The 22,064-nt window shown below is 36.2% G+C and overlaps 1 protein-coding gene across 4 annotated transcripts in view; it reads left to right on the forward strand.

Annotated features, from left to right (window-relative positions):
• PPP1R9A (protein phosphatase 1 regulatory subunit 9A) overlaps window positions 1-22,064 on the forward strand; it is a 357,217-nt gene that overhangs the window by 296,173 nt on the left and 38,980 nt on the right. For all 4 annotated transcript variants that reach the window (XM_064289992.1, XM_023544405.2, XM_064289993.1 and 1 more), the window contains exons 9-10: window positions 945-1,041; window positions 1,144-1,315. In XM_064289992.1, the coding sequence (XP_064146062.1) occupies window positions 945-1,041; window positions 1,144-1,315 (269 nt within the window). The remainder of the gene's footprint in view (window positions 1-944; window positions 1,042-1,143; window positions 1,316-22,064) is intronic.

Genomic DNA, 22,064 nt, shown 5'->3' on the forward strand with positions numbered 1-22,064 from the left:
AGCAGTCCTTTCTGAGCTACTGCTGTCGCTTCTGTATGTTGGATCTTGGTGTAATTTTGGGGAGACTGACAGGGAGATTTTTACGGGCTACTTTCAGCGGTTACTTCTTACTAGCTAGGACAACGAAAATTAATGCCAGTGTCTTTTCTGGTCTTCCATGCCAAGCCTTAGAAGCTAAGCATATATGTGAGAGTCACCATACCTCTATCATGGAAATAATGTTTTCAATATTTAAAAGGGGTTGTTATAAAAGTTTACTATGAAAAGCAGGGAAGGGAATCACTCTTTGCAACCATGAATTCAATACATCACTATTTTAACTCTTCTTGCCAAAAATATCATACCTAACTCTATTTCATCTATTAACTTTGTAATGGGTTTTGCTAAATTTGCATGTTCTGTTCCAGGCTCTCAAAATGGAGATATTTCTCCTCCCCGTATTATCCTTAGGTGTGTAAGTGCTCCACTTCAGTGTTTCTGATCCACCCAACCCCCTCTCCATTGTTTTTGGTAGAAAGCAATCTTATTATGATTATCTTTTTGAAATCCCACCATCCAGTTCCATCAGTTTATTGTGTATATGACACTGCAAACGTAGAATGATTTCTATTTGATATGCTATTATTGCCACTAAATTACCCAGAGTGGGTCATTAGTGCAATAGCTCATGTCTATGTATAGGTTCTCTAGAATCAGGAGCTACAAATGAAAATCATAATAAGCAGAATTAAAGCATTTTTCTTTACGTTGCGACCTATTAAAGACGTTTTTATTTTCTTTTATGGCCATATACCTTTTCTAACATTTCAGAAGGCCTGACTGCCTACTTCTAACTGTGACTGAGTTTTTACCTAAATAGCTGTCCAGTTATCTCACTGCACAGTTTATTGCATCAGATAAGAACTTTTCACGTTTCCTTATTTATCTATTATTTTCTTCTTAAGAGAACTTGATTTCATCAAAAGACAGGAAGCTGAAAGAAAGAAAATAGAAGATTTGGAAAAAGCTCATCTCGTGGAAGTTCAAGGCCTACAAGTGCGGGTGAGTTGTGTTTCCAAAGCCACTAAATAATGAGATGATTTTGCCTGGTACTTGGAGAGGAGTGCTAGCTTAGGGTTTTATGAATGAATTTGTTTTTCCTAGATTAGAGATTTGGAAGCTGAGGTGTTCAGGCTACTGAAGCAAAATGGGACTCAAGTTAACAATAACAACAACATCTTTGAGAGAAGGACATCTCTTGGTGACGTCTCTAAGGGAGATACCATGGAGAACTTGGATGTCAAACAAACATCTTATCAAGATGGCTTAAGTCAAGGTTTGTTTAACGTCACAACAGAAATCGTTTTTAATGACTGAGTGATTTGTCCTTATATTCTTCTTTTTCTTATATAGGGGTTTAAAACCTGAGAAAGCCTTCATACTATGGGAAAGCAGAAAAGGTTTATCAAAATAAAAACCTATAATTTTAGCTCATGTCTTATCAAAAATAAATGCTTTCATGTAAAGAATTAATAAAATTTCAACTAATGTCAAACCAAAGATTATTATTTTCAAACCATCGTAAAAGTGATAGATTTGATTAACTGCCTTAAAAATAGTAGTCCATCCCACATAGGGTGATCTGCACAATACTCAAAACCAAACCTATTGCTGTTGAGTCGATTCCAACTCACAGCGACCCTATAGGACAGGGTTCTGGCTCACAGGGTTTTCAAGGCTATTATCTGCTGAAGCAGACTGCCACATCTTTCTCCCATGGAGTGGCTGGTAGGTTTGAACTGCTGCCCTTTCGGTTAGCAGCTGAGCACTTAACCACTGTCCCACCAAGGCTCCATTAGGTATTAATGAGGAAGGCTCAAATTCTTAAATCACTAAAATAAAGATCTTTTTTTGTAACATTTCAGAAGTCTTGACTGCCTGCTTCTAGCACTTGGCAATCCATTTAGCTAAGAAGCTTTTTCCTTGGTGTCCTGTGTGTACTTCTCACTTCTTTCCTGCCAGAGACCAAATGTTGTTGTTGTGTCCCATCCAGTTAATTCTGGCTCACAGCGACCCTGTGAGACAGAGTAGAACTGCCCCATAGTGTTTCCTAGGCTGAAATCTTTATGGGAGCAGATTACCAGGTCTTTTCTCCTGTAGAGCTGCTCGTGGGTTCAAACGCTGGCCTTTCAGCTAGCAGCCGAGTGCTTAACCACTGTGCCACCAGGGCTTTTTCAAAGACCAAATAAGAAGACTAAAACACTGGAAACATTTTCTATCAGGAATGGTTGTCTTCTGTTACACACCAACCACAAATCACTTGTTTTCTTTCTGACACGCAGTATAAATAGATTGTGGGCATACGCATATGAATGAATTTTTTTTTATCTCTGTAGTATATTTATAAATTAGAAAACATATAAGAATTTGTAAGGAAAAATACCCAGAAGAAGATAAACCTTTTAGTTTTATCTATTAAGATATATACACAGAAATCCTTGGAAAAACTGAAATTAAAAGACTGTTGGGCAGCAGGATTGCCATGATAGCCCTGACAACTCATAGGCCATGATTGGACTTGCAGTGACACCCTGTTCATTAATGAGCTGTTTAAATTTTTGATGAATTTTCTCACATATTAACATGTCAGTAACGAGATTTTCCTGATGAACAAGTGTTTATTTTATATTGCTAACTTTAAGAACTAAACTTTAAAAAAAAAAAAAATTTATATTATATTGCTAACTTTAAGAACTAGACTTTTAGCCATTAAAAAGGCTAAATATTGAAAATTTTCATTTAAAATTAAAGCTGTGTAGAGACATTTGAAACCACGCACTAGGTTTATGTCCTTTTGATTGGTTTTCCCGTAACAGGTAGAATCTATATATAATGGCTCCGTGGCTGCTGAAAGCTTTACCACGGACTGAGGAGCTGTGTGATTTCAGGAAAGTCATTTGGATTCTCTGGGTTGCTTCTACTGTGTTTAATATAGAAATAGTAATGCTTCTTTCTTCTCCGCCTAACGGGGTGTTTTGAGGATATATAACTTCTTTTACGAGGGGGAAAAAGCAATTTTATTAGAGCTATTATGAAATTATAATTTTTATTTCTGGAACACTGGAAGGTTGATAGCAAGAGAAAACATAACAAATCAAACCAATTTGTTTTCTTACCTTTTTTGAGTATTTTAATTTCAAAATTGTAGTTGATAATAAATGTGTCCCTGCTGTGGCATACATAAAGTATGATCAGCGAAGAGTAGCTTTCCATGGCTCAATTCATTTCAGTTCATTTCTTTCAGTTCAGAGATCTGTATCTTGTCAAACATATAATTAATGGTATTTATTAAATTATATGACTAGAGAAGATCAACAAACTATACTATTAATGTGCTGATTCGGATCAAAACCTTACATTTCTTCTGAACATTTCTACTTTACACCCTCCGTTTTGTCATGTAATTATCAGTCTCCCTGGCAACACTGTCGGTTCACGGCGAGATGCTGAGACTACTAATTCTTACTGAAACCAATCCATGCTTGTGCAGTCACGATAGAATCAGTCATCTCAGACATTAGTAGCATACATATCAAGAGTGCTCTTCCAGTTTTTGCTTCCGAGGACAGTCTGTAATAAATCTCCTTGAATTTCAGTTGCTTGATCACATAAACAAAAATGGCTTGGTCAGTAGCTAGATAAGAATGCTCTGGAAAGCACTTTTCTAATTTGATCCTTTGCTACTGTTGCTAGGGAACGCTGAAGTGCCAGAGATTTAGAAAGGGGAGTAGAGCTGCAGACCTAACAGAGGCCATTCAGCATTTAAAGACCCCCCTGGCACATTTTTGCAACAGGACGGGTGCAGCGGTTACAGTCAGTTCCCCTAGTTTCTGCGCATTAGATGCAGTGCTCATGCACCCCAGCTCCTTTGGATAGTCCAGCTCTGATTGCCTTTACAATCACTGGAGTGTTTTATCAGTAAGATGAGTGGGTTAGCATGCTTTTAGGCCTTGAAGCAGCTCATGAAGCAAAAGAATTATCAATTACAGGTCAAGGAAAAACTGTGTCAGGCTGAAATAGTGAAAGAAAGAGAAAGGGAAAAGAATAGAGAGGAAGAAAGGAAAGAGGAGCAAAAGAAAGCCTGTAAGGAGCCATTTCTTCACATGGACTCAAGTTCTTCTAGGACAGAGCTTCCCAACTGACAGTGGATTAATTATGAGACTCTCCATGAGTTACTATAAATTTTTACAGTGATAAAAAATTCAAAACTGTTTTTTAAGCCACACACAATTGACCACCGTTGAAATTCTATTTGAATACCATCTATATAAATTAATAAGGCTCAAACATCTTATTAAAATACTTTTTTCTTATAATTGCATAAAGCAGTTGTAATAAATTTTTTCACCTGGACTCATAACAAGCCCCAGATTCCTTCTAGTTTACTTCAATATAAAAAAAATATACTGGTTAAATATTATTTTCCATGTGTGCCATGAATGAAAAAAATGATTATTTTGCTGTACTGTCATGTTCCACGTTTGCCATTTCTTCATTCCTATGCAATGCTGGCATATGTAAGAGTTTTCTGTGTTGCCTCCCAGGGTCCTGTAAGTGACTAGAGTGTCTGTGCTGCCCACCTATTCAGGTCAGATTAGACTAAAAGCAGAGACAGGCCTGTTAGAGAAATCTTCGTAGAAAAACAGGATTGTAGTCTTGATTACAGTTCCTAGAAAAGTCACTGAAACAACGTGCTCTTCCTAGTATCTTTATGATGACACCATTTCAGCTTCATGTATCTTAACGACTGTTTTGTAAAAAGTTTTAGACCAATAATATACACCTCCTACATTTGTTTGCCAACTGCTCTCTTCCCCCATAAGATATTTTTGTAAGCACTGCTATGCCATTTTTTTTTTCTTTACATGTTACCGTTAAAAAACATAGCATAGTGCACTTACAAAAATACCTCACAGGGGAGGGAGCAGTTGTCAAACAAATATAGAATGTGCACATTATTTGCATAAAAATACAGTATGCATATCCATAAAGATACTGCCAACACTCGTCTGTCAGTTTGTTATGTTGTGATGGCTTGCGTGTTGCTGTGATGCTGGAATGCATGCCACCAGTATTTCAAATACCAGCAGGGTCACACCTGGTGGACAGAATTCAGTGGACCATAACAAATTATGGATAACATTGTGAAGAATGGGAATTCTAGAATACTTAATTGTGCTCATGCAGAAACTGTACATAGACGGAGAGGCAGTCCTTCAAACAGAACAAAGGAATACTGAGTGATTTAAAATCAGGAAAGGTATGCATCAGGGTTGTATCCTATTGTGATCCTATTGTATCCTTTCACCATATTTATTCAATCTGAAAAGCTGGACTATTTGAAGAAGAACATGTCATCAGGACTGGAGAAAGACTCATTAACAACCGGTGTTATGCAGATGATACCACCTTTTGAAAGTGAAGAGGACTTGAAGCACTTACTGATGGGGATCAAAGATTATAGCCTTCAGTATGGATTCACCCCTTAACATTAATAAAAAATCGTCACAACTGGACCAATAAGCAACATCATGATAAACAGGGAAAATATTGAAATTTTCAAGGATTCCCTTTTACTTGCATCCACAATCAATGCCCATGGAAGCAAGATCAAAGGAAGTATTACATTGGGCAAATCTGCTGCAAAAGACCTCTTTACTAAAGTGTTAAAAAGCAAAGACGTCACCTTAAGCCCCGTGGTGCACCTGACCTAAGCCACGGTATTTTCAGTCATCTCATTTGCCTGTGAGAGCTGAACAATGAATGAGGGAGACTGAAGAAGCATTGATGCATTTGAAATTATGGTGTTGGTAAAGAATATTGAATATACAGTGGACTGCCAGAAAAACGAACAAATCTGTCTTGGAAGAAGTAGAGCCAGAATGCTCCTTAGAAGTAAGGAATGACAAGACCTCATCTCACATACTTTGGAGTTATCAAGAGGGACCAGTCCCTGGCGAAGGACATCATGCTTGGTTAAAGTAGAGGGTCAGTGGAAAAGAGGAAGACCCTGAATGAAATGAGTTGACATAGTGGTTACAACAGTAGGCTCAAACATAGCCACAATTGTGAGGATGACGCAGGACCGGTCACTGTTTTATTCTGTTGTACATGGAGTCAGTATGAGTTAGAACCGAGTCGTTGGCACCTTAAAATAACAACAACAATGAAGATACTGAAAGAAAGTCTAGAACCAATAGATGGAAGTTATATAAGCAGGCAGATTACAGTTATCTTACCTTGAGAGGTAAGTAGCATATCATTAAAAAAAAAGTTATTTTGAGCACTGAAAGCCTGCTTCTAGTCATGCTTTAGATGGCACACTGATTTGCAAGGCAAAAGAATGGCTACTAAGCCGAAAGAGCAATGCTAGGCTGGCTCTACAAGGTAATGTAATTTGTGGGGTAGCTGGTGTCGAGGATGAGGAATATGAGGGCTTTGGTGAGCCCAATAAATACAATATAAGGTACTATATAAGCATCATAAGAGATATGAGGGAGTTCAAAGAAGAAAAAAAAAACTGAATAAAATTAGAATGATTTTTTTTTTTTCCGGATTCATAGATTTTATGTGAAAATGGGGCCGTTTGAAGTAGCATAGTAGGATGTTCTTGGGTAAAAGTGGGAAATATGGCTAAAAATGCATGTTGGGTACACCCAGAGGGTTTTGAATGTAAAGGAGCATGTAATTGGTTCTGTAAACGTTGTGACCCATTAACACTTTTGAGATGTAACAGGGTTTGTAAGTGTAGTTCAAGGATCCCTGTGAAGCTACCAAATGCTTCTTCTTTCTCACACCCATCTACTCAACCGGTGTGCCACCAGTTAGATAACACTGCATGTTATCTTCCCATAAGTGTGAACATGGAAAATTCTGTAAAGCATTTTATTCTTAGTTCTTTTAATTCCTTACTGTTCTTTAGCTCTAGTAAGAATTGAGCAAGAAAAGGCTTAAACTTCAAGATGGGGAATTGTAGGAAATTTTAGACTTTGAGAATAGATTGTAGCTGTAATTATTTCCTCGATGCTGGGTGTCTTTAAAAATAAGATTAGTTCTTACCTATTTTTCAGGAGATTTAAGAATATCCTGGAGGAAACAGCATAAGGATTTGGAAATAACACACTCTTGCCTTCTCTCCTTTCCCTCACTCTTTACACAGTGGTTTGGGTATTGCACATAAGGCCTTGATTTACCAAAAGTGGACCCCTAAGATGGTGGTCTACCCCTGGATTTTGAACCCTGTATGCCTAATCCCAAACCCAGGACTTGTGGACATGTTGCTGAATAACAGAGCCTACTTAGGTATTCAGGCCAGCCAGTTCTCTGATCATTAGTCCCCATCCACATGGAATTTTCTTGTTGTGACCCAGTCGTTAGCTTATGTTTTGCATAGAATCTGAGTTCTCTGAATTTAATCACCTATCTGAAATTTACTCCAATTTAAATAAAGTCTTTATCTAGAAGAGCAAGGGAAAGGAAGTAACCAGCTGCCATTTACATCTGCCTTTTACATCACCTAAATCTTTTCATTCATTTATTCATTTACTGTCTAGAAGTAACTTGAAGAGTTGCCTAATATGACAGAATTATTGTTAGGTGCTGTTGAGTAGGTTCCGACTCGTGGTGAGCCTATGCACAACAGCATGAAACACTGCCCTGTCCTGCGCTACATATAATCATTGTTATACTTGAGCTCATTGTTGCAGCCACTGTGTCAATCCACCTCGTTGAGGGTCTTCCTCTTTTCCGCTGACCCTGTACTCTGCCAAGCGTGATGTCATTCTCCAGAGACTGATCCCTTCTGACAACATGTCCAGAGTATGTACGCAGTCTCGCTATCCTTGCTTCTAAGGAGCATTCTGGTTGTACTTCTTCTAAGACAGATTTGTTCATTCTTTTGGCAGTCCAGGGTATATTCAATATTCCTCTCCAACACCACAATTCTAAGCCATCTCAATTCTTCTTCGGTCTTCCTTATTCATTGTCCAGCTTTCACATGCATATGATGCGATTGAAAATACCATGGCTTGGGTCAGGTGCACCTTAGTCTTCAAGGTGACATCTTTGCTCTTCAACGCTTTAAAGAGGTCCTTTGCAGCAGATTTACCCAATGCAATGCGTCTTTTGATTTCTTGACTGCTGCTTCCGCATATTACAGAACAGGATGAATTAAAAGCAGCAAGATAAGAAAAAGAATGACAGTGAGGACAAGTGGAACCAGAAATGCTGCTGCAAGTTTATATACCATACTTGTTCATACTGTGTCTAAGATGAAGCCCTTAATTTATCTCTAAGCTTTCTAGTTACCAAAAAGGAAAGAAATCCTTGTCCGTTAAATTATTCACAGTGTTTGTAAGATAAAAGCAAACCATCTGCTCAAAAGAAGTATAACTGCTGGTGGCAAGATAAAATAATGTATGATTTGTAGTGAACAGTACTGTTAATATGGATAACATTTTATAGTAGATTCATTAGTGATTTTATTGACTTTTTTCTGCATAGAGACCGTCCGTGTAGGTTAACAGCATAACAGAAATATACAGTGCATCACTTAATAAAAGCAATTTAAATTACTAAAAAAAAAAAAAAATAGCTGTCTGTTGATCCACCTTGGTGCTCACATATAACTTGTTGACCATGTTCAAAACATCTAGAATGTGTTTCTAAAAGAAATATGCTAGAAATATCAAACTATAATTGGAATTTATCTATTTCTTCTTTTTGTTATATCCATTTTTGCTCTATGTGTTTTGAAGGGATGTTAATAAATGCATACAATTTAGAATTGTTATACCTTCCCAGTAGATTGATCTTTGATCATTAGGAAATATATTTCTTTATTTCTAGTAATTCACCTAATTATCTACTTTGTCTAATAGTCAAAGAACTGTACCAACTTTCTCTTGGTTAATGTTTCTGTGGTATAGTTTTTTCCATCCTTTTACTTTCAACCTTTCAGCATCTCTTGTGAGCAGCATGTAGTGGTTTTTTTTGTTTGTTTTTATTGCAGTCTCTCAATCTTTACTTTTAAGATGCGTTTAGAAAGTTGCTATTTGATTACCAATATATTTCAGTTTAAATTTAAAATTTTACTCCTTGTTTCCTAGTTGTCTTTCTTTGTCCCTTTCCATCTGTTTTCTTGCTGCCATTGGGATTAAATGGGTTTTTCTTCTTATTTCAATTTTCCCTTTATTAACTTCTATAATTCTTTTAGTAGATACCTACAGAAATAATTTAGAATATTTAGAGGAGAGGATGGACCTAATACTCATTCAGAAGTCGCCCAAGTGTTGTAGTTCTTAAAAGAGCTTTTAATAAATATGTAGTGGCAATGAGCTAAAGGTTATAGTTCCTGACAAATGCCTCAGGTATGGTTTACTGCATGACTAATGGATACAGATAAATGTACTTTAACAAACAATTGAGCTGGAGATAGGGTTAATATGATTTTGTTTATGAGACCTAAGCTGTCTAACACAGTTGTATTCTGGAATGGAGAATCGTCCCTCCTCCACCCTAAGCTGGGCAGAGTGAACACTGGCCAGGATTCTCTTAATTAAAAAAAAAAAAAATCTTTCACCGAGGTAAGTGAGAAAATGAAATCCCATAATGGTCATAATAATTTCGTACTGAAAAAAATTAAGGTAAATGTAAACAAATGCCCATATCATCCTAAATAAAACCCCGTGAATGAACCCTGAAGTATGACTTACTTTAAGTAATGCTACTTCTTGGTATACCCACAGAAATAAAATATTCTACTATTGAAGTGAGGTAACTTAATATGGAATTGTTATTTATGAATAAATTAAAAGTTGGAGAATTCCTGCCAAAAAATGACCATTTCAGTTTTAAAATAGTTGATCTGTAGTTCACTTTTTTAGCGGTAATTAGCCAGCAGATTCAGTTAACTGTGTAAGCTACTGCTAGTGGGAGAAAGTAAAACTGTATCATCTATTTATAAAAGAATGCTCTTTTTTAATTCTATAACTCATTAAATATTGTATTAAATAATTAACAAAGACTTTAAGAAGAAGCAGGTTTATGCTGAAATACAGATTTTGGGGCTTTTTTGTTTACTTTGTTTTAATATTCCAATAGACTGAGCCTTGAGCTAGGACTATGGTATAGATTCTTTGTTGAGTTCATGCAACTCAGCCCATAATTGACTCTCCTAAGCAGACTCAAAGATACCTTTAAAAAGTTTGAAGTTATGTATGTTATTGTCCCTGATGGATTTCTTACCTGATTTATGTGATAATGGTTTTGTCTGCAGACCACCTGTTTATCAGATGAAACATTACCCTGAGTAACTCCAAAATATAATTGGTAAAGGAAGTAGCTGACATACAATTTGAGTAAATTCTAAAATTTTGAGAGAATAGAAGATTGTTCTTTTCAAAAAATAGGATATATCATACCCAGGTCAGCAGAGGTAGCATGGTGGGAAATAGCATGAGTTTTATAGAGTCATACAGACCGGGATTTAAATATCAAATCTTCCACATGTTAATTGTGTGAATAGGAACAAGTTAGTTTCTCTGGTCTTAGAAAGGTAGAAAAATAGCTTTATAAAAGCTATTTTACAGAGTTGTTAAAAGGATTAAATGAGACCATGCTAGTTAAATACTTTGTTCAGTACCCAGCATATAGAAAGAGCTCACTTAGTACTTACCATCATTTTAGCATGACAACAACAGTGCTATGTTGAGCATTTTGACTATCCTTTTACAGTGGTCTGTAAACAGCTCTAGATACAGAAAGGCATCTTTTGACTGCTATATTCAATTTAAATTTTCTATAAGCTCCATGAATTAATAAGATATTACAAGGACCTAGTCAGAACAAGTCCTAAATTCTTCAAGAATCTGAGAGTTGGCGTAGGGAGCTGAGAGAATGAGCATTCTGGGTGTCAGCCAGGATTGGGGCCTCCACAAGCTTACTCGATTCCAACTCATAGTGGCTCTCTATGACAGAGTAGAACTGCCGCGTAGGGTTTTCTAGGCTGTAATCTTTTTTTTTTTTTTTTATGTTCCAGTAAAACTTAATTTATAGACCTTGAAATTTGAATTACAAGATTTTCTCATATCAGAAATATTACTCTTCTCTTTTTTTTTTTTTCAGTCATTTAAAAATATAAAAACTGTTCTTAGCCTGCCAATCCTACAAGAACAGGCAGCAGGGCAGTTTTGGCGTATAGGCCATAATTTCTCAATTTTTGGTTTAGAACTCTTTTTTTTTTTTTTTAATTTTTATTGTGCTTTAAGTGAAAGTTTACAAATCAAGTCAGTCTCTCACACAAAAACTTATGTACACCTTGCTACATACTCCCAATTACTCTCTCCCTAATGAGACAGCCTGCTTTCTCCCTCCACTCTCTTTTCGTATCCATTTCGAGGCTGTAATCTTTATGGGAGCAGATCACCAGGTCTTTTCTCCTGCGGAGCTGGCTGGTAGGTTTAAACTGTTGATCTTTTTAGTTAGCAGCTGAGTGCTTAACCATTGGACCACCAGGGCTATTTAGTGTTGTCCTAGAGGTTCTAACAAGTACTATCAGCCAAGCAAAAAGAATAAACAATATAAAGAATGCAAGGAAAGAAACATAGCTGTCACTTTTCATAGGTAATACGATTGAATACAGAAAAATACAAAGGAGCCTGCAGATCATTAGAATTTAAGCAGGGTAGATGGCTGTAAGAATCGTTAGACATCAGTCGATTCAAAACACAGAAAATGTCATGTTTTACATGATGCCATTTACAAGAGCAACAAAAAAATATTAATAAGCGAGCCATTAATGAATCTAACAGAAGATGCTCAAGTCCGATGGAAAGACATTAAAGACCTAAATAATTTGGAAGCCTCAATATTATAAAAATGCCAATTGTGCCCAAATTTATATATTCCTTACAATTTCAGTCAGCATTTGAATGATTTTTAATTTCCTTATAACTTGGCAGTTATTTCTAAAATGTTTATAGAAGAGCAACTTGGCCGAGGATAGCTTATATCCTTTTCAAGAAGAAGAAAAAAGTGAGAGAAAATGTTCTTCCATATACTAAAATTTATTATAAAGTAATCGTGATTAAAATAGTGTGGTATCGTCTCAGCAACTGACCAATAGACCAGTGCAACAGACTGCCACATTCATAGCAATTTGAGAATAACACAGAGCTGATACTGCAGATCGGTGGGAAAAGAATGTACTAAAAAATGGCATTGGGAAAATTAGCCATCCAAACCCAAAACCCACTGCTGTCGAGTCAATTCCGACTCATAATGACCTTATAGGACAGAATAGAACTGCCCCCTAGAGTTTCCAAGGAGCACCTGGCAGATTCGAACTGCCTACCTCTTAGTTAAGAGCCATAGCACTTAACCACTACGCTAGCCATCCATATGGAAAAAATGAAAATGAACTCCAGCTTATGTCATTCATAAAGTGAATTCCATATGGAATTAAACTCTTAAATATGAAAGAATATTTAAAACACTTAGAAGAAAATGTAGGAAAATGTTTATATGATTTCTTAAGACACAAAAATTCCAAATCATAAAAAATTTGATGAATTTGACCATAGTAATCTTTGGAAATTCTGGTCATCGAAAGGCACGAGGAAGTACAGGAAAAGAGAAGCCACATACTAGAAGAAGATATTTGCAGCACATATAACTGAGAAAAAAGATTGTTATCCAGAATATATAAAGAACTCACACCAATCATAAGAAAGCACAACTGACATAATAGAAAAATGGGCAAAACACATAAGTAGGGAGTTCATAAGAAAGGAAACCCAGGTGTTGGTGAACAAAAATAGATGTTCAATATTATTAGCAAAAATAAAACAGTTGGCAAGCAGAATTTCACAGTAACGTGATAGAATACAGAAAAAGGGAAAATCTTACAACTGGTAAAACAGTTTAGTATTATCCAGTAAAGTGGAAGACGTGCAGATTCTGTGGCCTCACAAGTTCACTTCTTTGTGGTTATCTTTACTAAAATATTCCAAAAACTCCTGCCAGCATTGTTTACAAAACTGGAGTAAAAAATGAATTAATCCTAGTCACAGCCTTTAACATGTTGAAGAAACAAAAAAAAAGAGGTTTGCAGAATATTGCACTACATTAACCATGTGTATAAAGTTAAAAAGCAAACAAAATTAATCAATATATGACAGTCTGCTTCTATAAAGATTACAGCCTAGGAGACTCTATGGGGCAGTTCTGTGCTGTCCTGTAGGGTCACTCACTATGAGTTGGAATTGACTGGATGGCACACAGCAACCACAGGCATGTATTTGTGGAATAACTAGGAGAAGAAGCAGGAGCTGCAACTGGAAATGGAGCCTATGGTAGGCTTCAGAACTACTGACAATTCTATTTTTTAGGCAAGATGGTAGGTACATAGGTGTTTTTTTCTTATTTTTCTATATGACCTACATATATAGTAATTATTGTATGAATCAGATATTTTTAAAATAGATATTTTAAGTAAAAAAAAAAAGAATTGAAGAGTAAAAGTGAGAAAAACCACAAAAGATCTTTTTTATTAAGTTTAAAATATTAATTTAAGATTTAGTAAGGAAAAAAAGACTAGCACTAGCTAGCTACTCCCATGAATTAGGAGGTTTCTGAGGACGGGGAACTCTTCTAAGAAATCTTTTTCTGCTGAGGCTGGAACCATACATTATCTTTGACCCTTTTGCCTTCCTTTGGAGCCCTCAGTGTTAGTGGCTCTTTCCAGATACCTGTGGCTATGGGGCCATGCAGACCCCAACCACCAATTCTGATTTATATCCTGATAGAGCCTGAGAGTACATTAAGGATTTACTTTTAGCAGTGGAGCCCAGAATTTAAAATAAGGTTAAAGACATGATTAAAGCCAGCATTCATTAGATGGACAGTCATTGAAAGGAAAATGAATGCTTGCACTACATCATCAGGAGTGTCTCATACAAGAGCATTAGATGCAGAGCAGTGAGGTAATTATTCCATACCATCACATTGTTTAGTTCTAATTCGGGGCTGGGGGTGGGGGAGGAATTCTGGAGTAGATTAAAACTTTTTTTTAATCATACATACAGATATAATTTCTTGGTAGGCTTTCACAATTTTTATGTTTCCTGAACAAATTATTTTCAATTCTTTTTAATTCCCAATAAATAATTTTGAACATAAAATATTGAATTGCACTAATTAAAAAGTGAACATTCCTGCTGAATCATTATAGAAAATGTTTAATGAACAAGCCAAATTAATGAGAAATCAATATTTATTGATAATTTTCTAGCATATCATTAAGGTCAAAAGCTGTCCTCTTACTCAAAAAGCAAAGCACCCAAATTGCCTGTCCGCTTTGGTGCATGTTTCGCATCTGTCTACATGTAAGCCATTAAGACCTTTGTTGCCAAATCACTGAGATATTTAAAAGGAGATATCGAGTTGCAAAATGGTGGCTCTCCTTGGTTCGTATCTCTCACTGCAGCTTCATAAGTTCCTTCAGTCCTACTGAGATGTACATTAATACTGGGCAGCACCTAAAGTTGTGTTGGGAAGTGCAAAGGTATTTTGTCAGAATGAGCTTTAACTTGGTAATTTTTGTTCATTTTAGGAAAAGTTGGCTACTTTATATTTTATTTTGGCTTTTGAATTTTATTTGCAATAAAACTATGAGGAGATTTTGATCTTCTGGAAGTAAAGGTAATTTTAAGCCAAATGTGAGATCTAGCTCCTTTTCAAGAAAACTTCCTTCTAAGGAGCATTCTGGTTGTCCTTCTTCCAAGACAGAATTGTTCATTCTTTTGGTAGTCCATGGTATATTTGATATTCTTCACGAACACCACAGTTCAGAGGCATCAATTCTTTCTAATAGAGAGGTAAAAAAGAATTCCTTGAAATTCCTTCAAAGATGGGTACTTGAAATGTATAATTAGTACAGCAGTACTCAGACAATTAGAAGATTAGGAAATAGCAATAATCTTTTACTGGTTCTGAAACAGTAAGAAAGCAGCTACCTGAAAAATTTTATAAACAGCATTTGAGGTATAAAATTTATCAGCCTTTAGGTGGCTAATGAAGAAACCAATTATTAGAGTTCAGGGTAAGAGTTGTGCATGAATGGGTTCCTAACCGAAGTGCTACCATACACTGAGCTGTTCAGTAACTGGGTCTAAGATTACTATATCTGGTTGGTTCAAAGTGCTTTATAAGGAGAAATTTTAATACATCTTCCTCATACTGAAACAAAGTAGTAACTGGAAGCTGAACCATTTAGGCCAAATTATCTGACAGCTAGTAAAATAACAAGGTAGGGAAACAGTCACTATAGATGTAATGAAAGAGCAGGTTTCTCATGTGGGGAGGACTGATGGTCACATAGACATTTTGACAGAGTTCCCTGGGCCATTACCAACATTTTTATTAATAAAAAATAAAATAAAATAATTTTTTCCCCCTGGGCCATTATCAACATCTAAGAATAGAGTCTTCAAACACCACAGCTCATCAGATTAGAATGGAATTAAGATGCTGCTAAAAGAAAAATGTACTGAATATGTGCATTTGTCTCATTTCAAATTAATTTCAACTACACAAGTAATACATAAATACAAAAAATACGTAATACAAAATAGTACAAGTGAAGTTTAAAATGACAAATAAGATTAACATACACTTTGACTAAAATCTCCTAATATTTTCTTACAGGTAACTACCATTATCAGTATGAAATGTATCTTTCCAATTCTTTTTTCTTATGCAATTATATGCATAAATTTACTGTTAGGAAATATGTCTTATATTACTGCTTTTTTTAAACTTTTTTAAAACAGATGTTCTGCAGTTTGCTTTAGTCACTTAAGAATGGCTTGCTGACCTTTCCATGTCAGTAAATAAAAACATTTATTGAGTGCTTTTTATGTACCAGTCACTCTTCTAAGCACTTTTATATCCATTAATGCATTTATTCCTCATGAAAATGCAGATATTACTATTATTATCATGCATGTTTTTCAGTTGAGGATCCTGAGGGACAGAGAGGTTAAGTAAATTGCCCCATATGTTGGCAGAGCCACTTGTTCTGGATTCTATTTGAAGAAGACTAAGTCCAGATCTACTCTTTGGTGACTGTTTTACACTGCCTCTCTGAGATGCACAAACCAACCTCCTGAGTTTGATGTTTATCAGCCCAAACCTCAGTGGGCCTGTCTTTTATGAACTTTCAGTGACTGTGAATGATATGCAGATACAGTTCAAGTTCAGAAATGCCACTGAGTGCCTCATTATGCTTAGCATTTCAGAGTATAATAGCAGGAGCAAGGCAGAGCAATAGTAAGAGGTGTGACTGTTCCATGTCCCACTGATTTGGGAGGAATAATGCACATAAAAATGTAGAGCGGACCCATTGTTATGCCATTCCATTCCCCTAGTTCCCTTGCCTCCATGGCAGCCTTCCATTTACGTCAAAAATAACGGCAATCTAGTGAAAAAACGAAGTGACTCACAGCATTACTTTGGGGAACTGGCCTCTGTGTAATATGAGATATAACATCCTAATTTCACAGAGCATTTTTCATAACAGCTGCTAAACTTGTAATCGAATCCATTAAATTCTTTCAAAGGATCCAAAAAAAAAAAAGTATTGAAACTAGCCTTAAAATACAAGTGTAGTAAGGCTGAGTCCCACCCACTCAAAACTACCATATTGTTAGGTAGTATATATCTTTTTCGTTTATGTCTGTCATTGTTTGTTGATCCACTTATATCTGCTCTTCTTTCATGTTTCTAGCTGCATTTGAGTCAGAGATAAAAAAAAAAAAAAAAATAGGTAGGAGACTCTAAAAGAAAGAATAGAGAAGAAAGCAGAGGAGGAAAAGGAAATTTTTCTCTCACCCTTACGGTCAGAATAACAAGACGCATTGGAGAGACGGGGTAAAGGAAGAGCCTGGGGTCTTGGGTTTATAAGAGTAGTGTTGTGTTATTAAGATCTCTGTAAGGAATGAATGACAATGAGAATCTGTGCCCACCTGAGCCTTTGCATTTAGCAGTACATCACTCAGCAGCCTTCAGCTGGTTGGATTTCTCCTGCCACATTGACATCCACAAAGCTGACAGCTGATTTTTTTTTTAAGTGAGAATTTTATTCCTTGGATAATATAAAGCCAAATAAAACCCTTCAGTTTTTTGTTTTTAATTTCTCATGCTATATACTTCTGGGAATTTTGGTGAGTTAGCTGCTGTCTTGTATTTTAGTTTGGAACATTAAAAACTAAAAAGAGTATTTGAAGAAGGCCGAAGATTGTGAAGTTTACTTTCAGACTTGAGAGTGACCTTCTAGAATAAGCATAGGCTTCTGAAGACTAAGCTCTATCCAGGCTCTTCTGCAAATTATCCATGTGGTACAAATTAGTACATAATTAATAACCTTCTTTGAGCCTCAGTCCTGTAATCTGAGAAATAAGATTGAATCCCTGAAGTTCTTTTGAGTTGTAATATTCTGATTATTATATGATATGATGGGAAAAGGTAGCTTGTGGTGGTCAAATAGATCACCCTTATGGAAACCCTGGTGGAGTAGTGGTTAAGAGCTATGGCTGCTAACCAAAAGGGTTGGCAGTTCAAATCCACTAGGCGCTCCTTGGAAACCGTATGGATCAGTCCTTCTCTGTCCTATAGGGTCGCTATGAGTCGGAATCAACTCGATAGCAATGGATTTTATTGTGACCCAGCAGCATGAGTCTTGCAAGATACACATTTTCCTTCTATCTACTAACCACTCCTCTGACTAATACTCCTAAGGTGGATGTTACTCATAGTGTCTTTGGTAGTAATTTGTTCTGTGAAGTAATTTGTTCTATGGTATTCAATAAGTCCTCCTTTTTTTTTAAAGTTCTCTAAAAAAAAAAAAAAAAAAATTTTTTTTTTATAGGGTGGCTATGAGTTGGAATCGACTTGATAGCAATAGGTTTTTTGTTTTTTTTATTACATGTATGGAAGATTAATGATGTATTGTGCATGTAGCCTATTGCAGAAGTGAACTTCTTGGACTAGTCACATCTATATGTGATTTTATAACCTAAAACACTAAACTCCAGCAGCCTTGAAATCGTATGATGGTTCTTTTTTAATAGTAGCAAAATCTGGGAGCCAGAAAGTTCAAATATTCATGTCAACTCCTCAATTAGGTGTTACATGAGGACAAAGTTACTCAAGCTCCCTGAGCTTCAGGAGAAGAAAACTATACTTGACTGTTGTTTGTTGCGAGGAACAAATAAGATGAGGTATATGGCAGTGCCTCATATTCTAGAAGGTGCTATCCAAATATGAAATAAATAAGATATAAAACATACGAGTACTACAGAATTTCTAATTATATTATTGCTTAACCTATGTGGTGTTTCCTATGTTTTATTAGCAAACAGGAGCTTGTAAGATTAACTTTCTCTCAATAACCACAAATAATGAACTCTTAACAGGCAGCTGCAAATTTAGATTTTACTAAAAGAGGGAAATTAAAGTGATCAAAGAGATTTTTTTTTCTTCATTGGCAAGTAAAAAATACTCATTAGAAAATATCTAGTCCTTTATGTATACCTGAATTGCCTGACTTTCTAAATATTCATTCTTTTTGTAGTTATAGGAAATGAATAGTTAGAACCTTCTATAAATACTGTCGTTCAATGGATATATCTCCTGGGGGAAAAAATATGTTTTATTTATCAGAACTGTATGTCCAGTGGTAGGTTTTGTAACTAGAAGATGCACAATCTGAAGTGCTTTTACAATGTGACGTATTTAGAGCATACCATCAGAATAATATTATGAAAAGAAATCTGAGAGAGTGATATTATAAGAAATCTTATATTCCATTAATACAGTACATACTAATTTTCTGCATCAAAGAACTAACAAAAAAGCCCAGGATCAAATGGCTACACTAGGAAATTCTACCACACATTCAGAGAAGAGTTGACACCAGTTCTACTCAAAGTCTTCAAAAACATAGAAGAGGAAGGAATACTCCTTAACTCTTTCTGTGAAGCCAGCATAACCCTGATACTTAAACCAGACAGAGACATCACAAACAAAAAAAGAAAATTACAGACCAATATCCCTCTTGAACATAGATGCAAAAATTCTCAACACAATTCTAGCCAACAGAATTCAGCAACATTCAAAGAAATTATACACCATGATCAAGTGGGATTCACACTGAAACTATACAAGAGTGGTTCAACATTAGGAAATCAATCAGTTTAGTACATTACATAAATAAAACAAAGGAAAAGAATCACATGATCATATCAAATTGATGCAGAAAAGGCATTTGATAAAATTCAACACCTTTTCATGATTAAAAAAAACCTGAGGAATAGGAGGGAAATTTCTCAACGTAATTAAGGGCATATATGCAAAACCAACAACCAACATTATACTCAGCGGAAAAAGACAGAGAACCTTCCCTGTGAGAATGGGAAAGAGCCAGTCATGCCCATTATCACCACTTATTCAGTATTTACTGGATGTCCTAGCCAGAACAATAAGGCAAGAAAGAGAAATAAAGGATATCCAAATCAGAAAGGAAGAAGTACAGCTATCTCTATTGGCAGATGACATGATTCTGTACATTGAAGACCCGACCCTAAAGATTCCCCAAGAAAACTACTAGAGCTAATAGAAGAATTCAGCAACATTGCAAGGTACACAATCAAGACACAAAAATCATTTAGGGTTGTTTACACTAACAAAGATTTATTCCAAAAGAAAACCATACTATTTACAATAGCCCCCCAAATGATAAAATACCTAGGAATTACCCTAACCAAGGACATGAAAGACTTATACAATGAAAATTATACTACTACATGAGACTAAAAGAAACCTACATGAATGGAAGAACATTTTGTGCTCATAGATTGTTGTTGTTAGGTGTTGTCAAGTTGGTTCCAACTCACAGCGACCCTATGTACAACAGAATGAAACACTGCCCACTCCTGCGCCATCCTTGCAGTCATTGCTATGCTTGAGCCCATTGTAGCAGCCACTGTGTCAATCCATCCTGTTGAGGGTCTTCTTCTTTTTCGTTGACCCTCTATCTTACCAAGCATCGTGTCCTTCCCCAGGATCTGAGGCTTCCTGATAACATGTCCAAAGTACATGAGACAAAGTCTTGCCATCCTTGCTTCCAAGGAGCTCTCTGGCTGTACTTCTTCCAAGATATATTTGTTCATTCTTCTGGAAGTCCGTGATATATTTGGTATTCTTTGCCAACACCATAATCCAAAAGGAATCAGTTCTTCTTTGGTCTTCTTTTTCATTGTCCAGATTTTGTATGCATATGAGGTGATTGAAAGTATCATGGCTTGGGTCAGGCCCCTGGATTAGAAGACTTAATATAGTGAAACTGTCATTTCTCCCTAAAGTGATCTACAGATACAATGCAATCCTGATGCAAATCCCAACAACATTCTTTACTGAAATGGAAAAACTAATGACCACCTTCATATGGAAGAGAAAGAAACCACAAATAGCCAAAGCAATATTGAAGAAGAACAAAACAGGAGGCCCCAAACTCCCCAATATCAAAAGATACTGTACAACCATTGTAATCAAAACAGCCTGGTATTGGTTCAATGATAGATACATAGATCAGTGGAAAAGAATTGAGAACTCTGAAATAAATCCAGCCACATATGAACAACTGATTTTTGACAAGGGGCCAAAGTCCATTCAATGGGGCAGAAACAGTCTTTTTAATAAATGGTGGTGCCGTAACTGGATATCCACTTGCAGAAAAATGAAACAGGACTCATACTTCAAACCATACACAAAAACAAACTCGAAATGGATCAGATTCTTCAGACTTCATCAAAAGAGTTAAAAAAACAACCTACAGACTGGGAAGAAATCATCAGAAACATCATATCCTATAATGGCCTACCATATTTTTCCGCAAATAACTCACGCCTTCTAAGTTTGTTTGCTAACTGCACCCTCCTCCCACAAGGTATTTTTGTAAGCATTCTGTAACAAAATGGAAGAAAAAATAGGTACAACGTTAAACCCGTTGATGTCAAGTCGATTCTGACTCATAGTGACCCTATAAGACAGAGTAAAACTGCCATCTAGGGTTTCCAAGTTGCTGCTGGTGGATTTGAATTGCTGACTTCTTGATTAGCAGTCAAGCCCTTTAACCACTGTGCCACAAGGGCTCCAGGGACAACACTAGAAGACCTGATAAACAGCATGAATAGTATACCAAACATAACTAAACTTCTGCAAACACCAGAAGATAAACTAAATAACTGGGATCTCCTGAAAATTAGACACTTAACACTCATCAAAAGACTTCACCAAAAGAGTAGAAAGAGAACCTACAGACAGGGAAAAAAAACTTTGGCTATAACATAACTAACAAGGGTCTTGTCTCCAAAATACATAGAAAACTTCAACACCTCAACGGCAAAAAGACAAACAATCCAATAAAAAAAATGGGCAAAGGACATGAAAAACACTTTATCAAAGAAAACATTCAGGCAGCTAACAAACACATGAAGAGATGCTCACAATCATTAGCTATTATTTATGTAAAGAAAAGACACAAACAAAATAACAGATTGAATTTTTTTTTTTTTTAGGTTTTTTTTTTTTTTTTAATTAATTTTTATTAAGCTTCAAGTGAACATTTACCATTCCAATCAGTCTGTCACATGTAGGTTTACATACATCATACTCCCTACTCCCACTTGCTCTCCCCCCATTGAGTCAGCCCTTTCAGTCTCTCGTTTTGTGCCAATTTTGCCATCTTCCCTCTCTCTCTATCTTCCCATCCCCCCTCCAGTCCAGAGTTGCCAACACACTCTCCAGTGTCCACCTAATTTAATTGGCTCACTCTTCATCAGCATCTCTCTCCCCCCCGCTGACCAGTCCTTTTCATGCCTGATGAGTTGTCTTCAGGGATGGTTCCTGTCCTGTGCCATCAGAAGTTCTGGGGAGCATTGTCTCTGGGATTCCTCTAGTCATATTCA

Source organism: Loxodonta africana, chromosome 8, assembly GCF_030014295.1.
Source record: "Loxodonta africana isolate mLoxAfr1 chromosome 8, mLoxAfr1.hap2, whole genome shotgun sequence".
In the NCBI taxonomy this organism is placed as follows: Eukaryota; Metazoa; Chordata; class Mammalia; order Proboscidea; family Elephantidae; genus Loxodonta; species Loxodonta africana.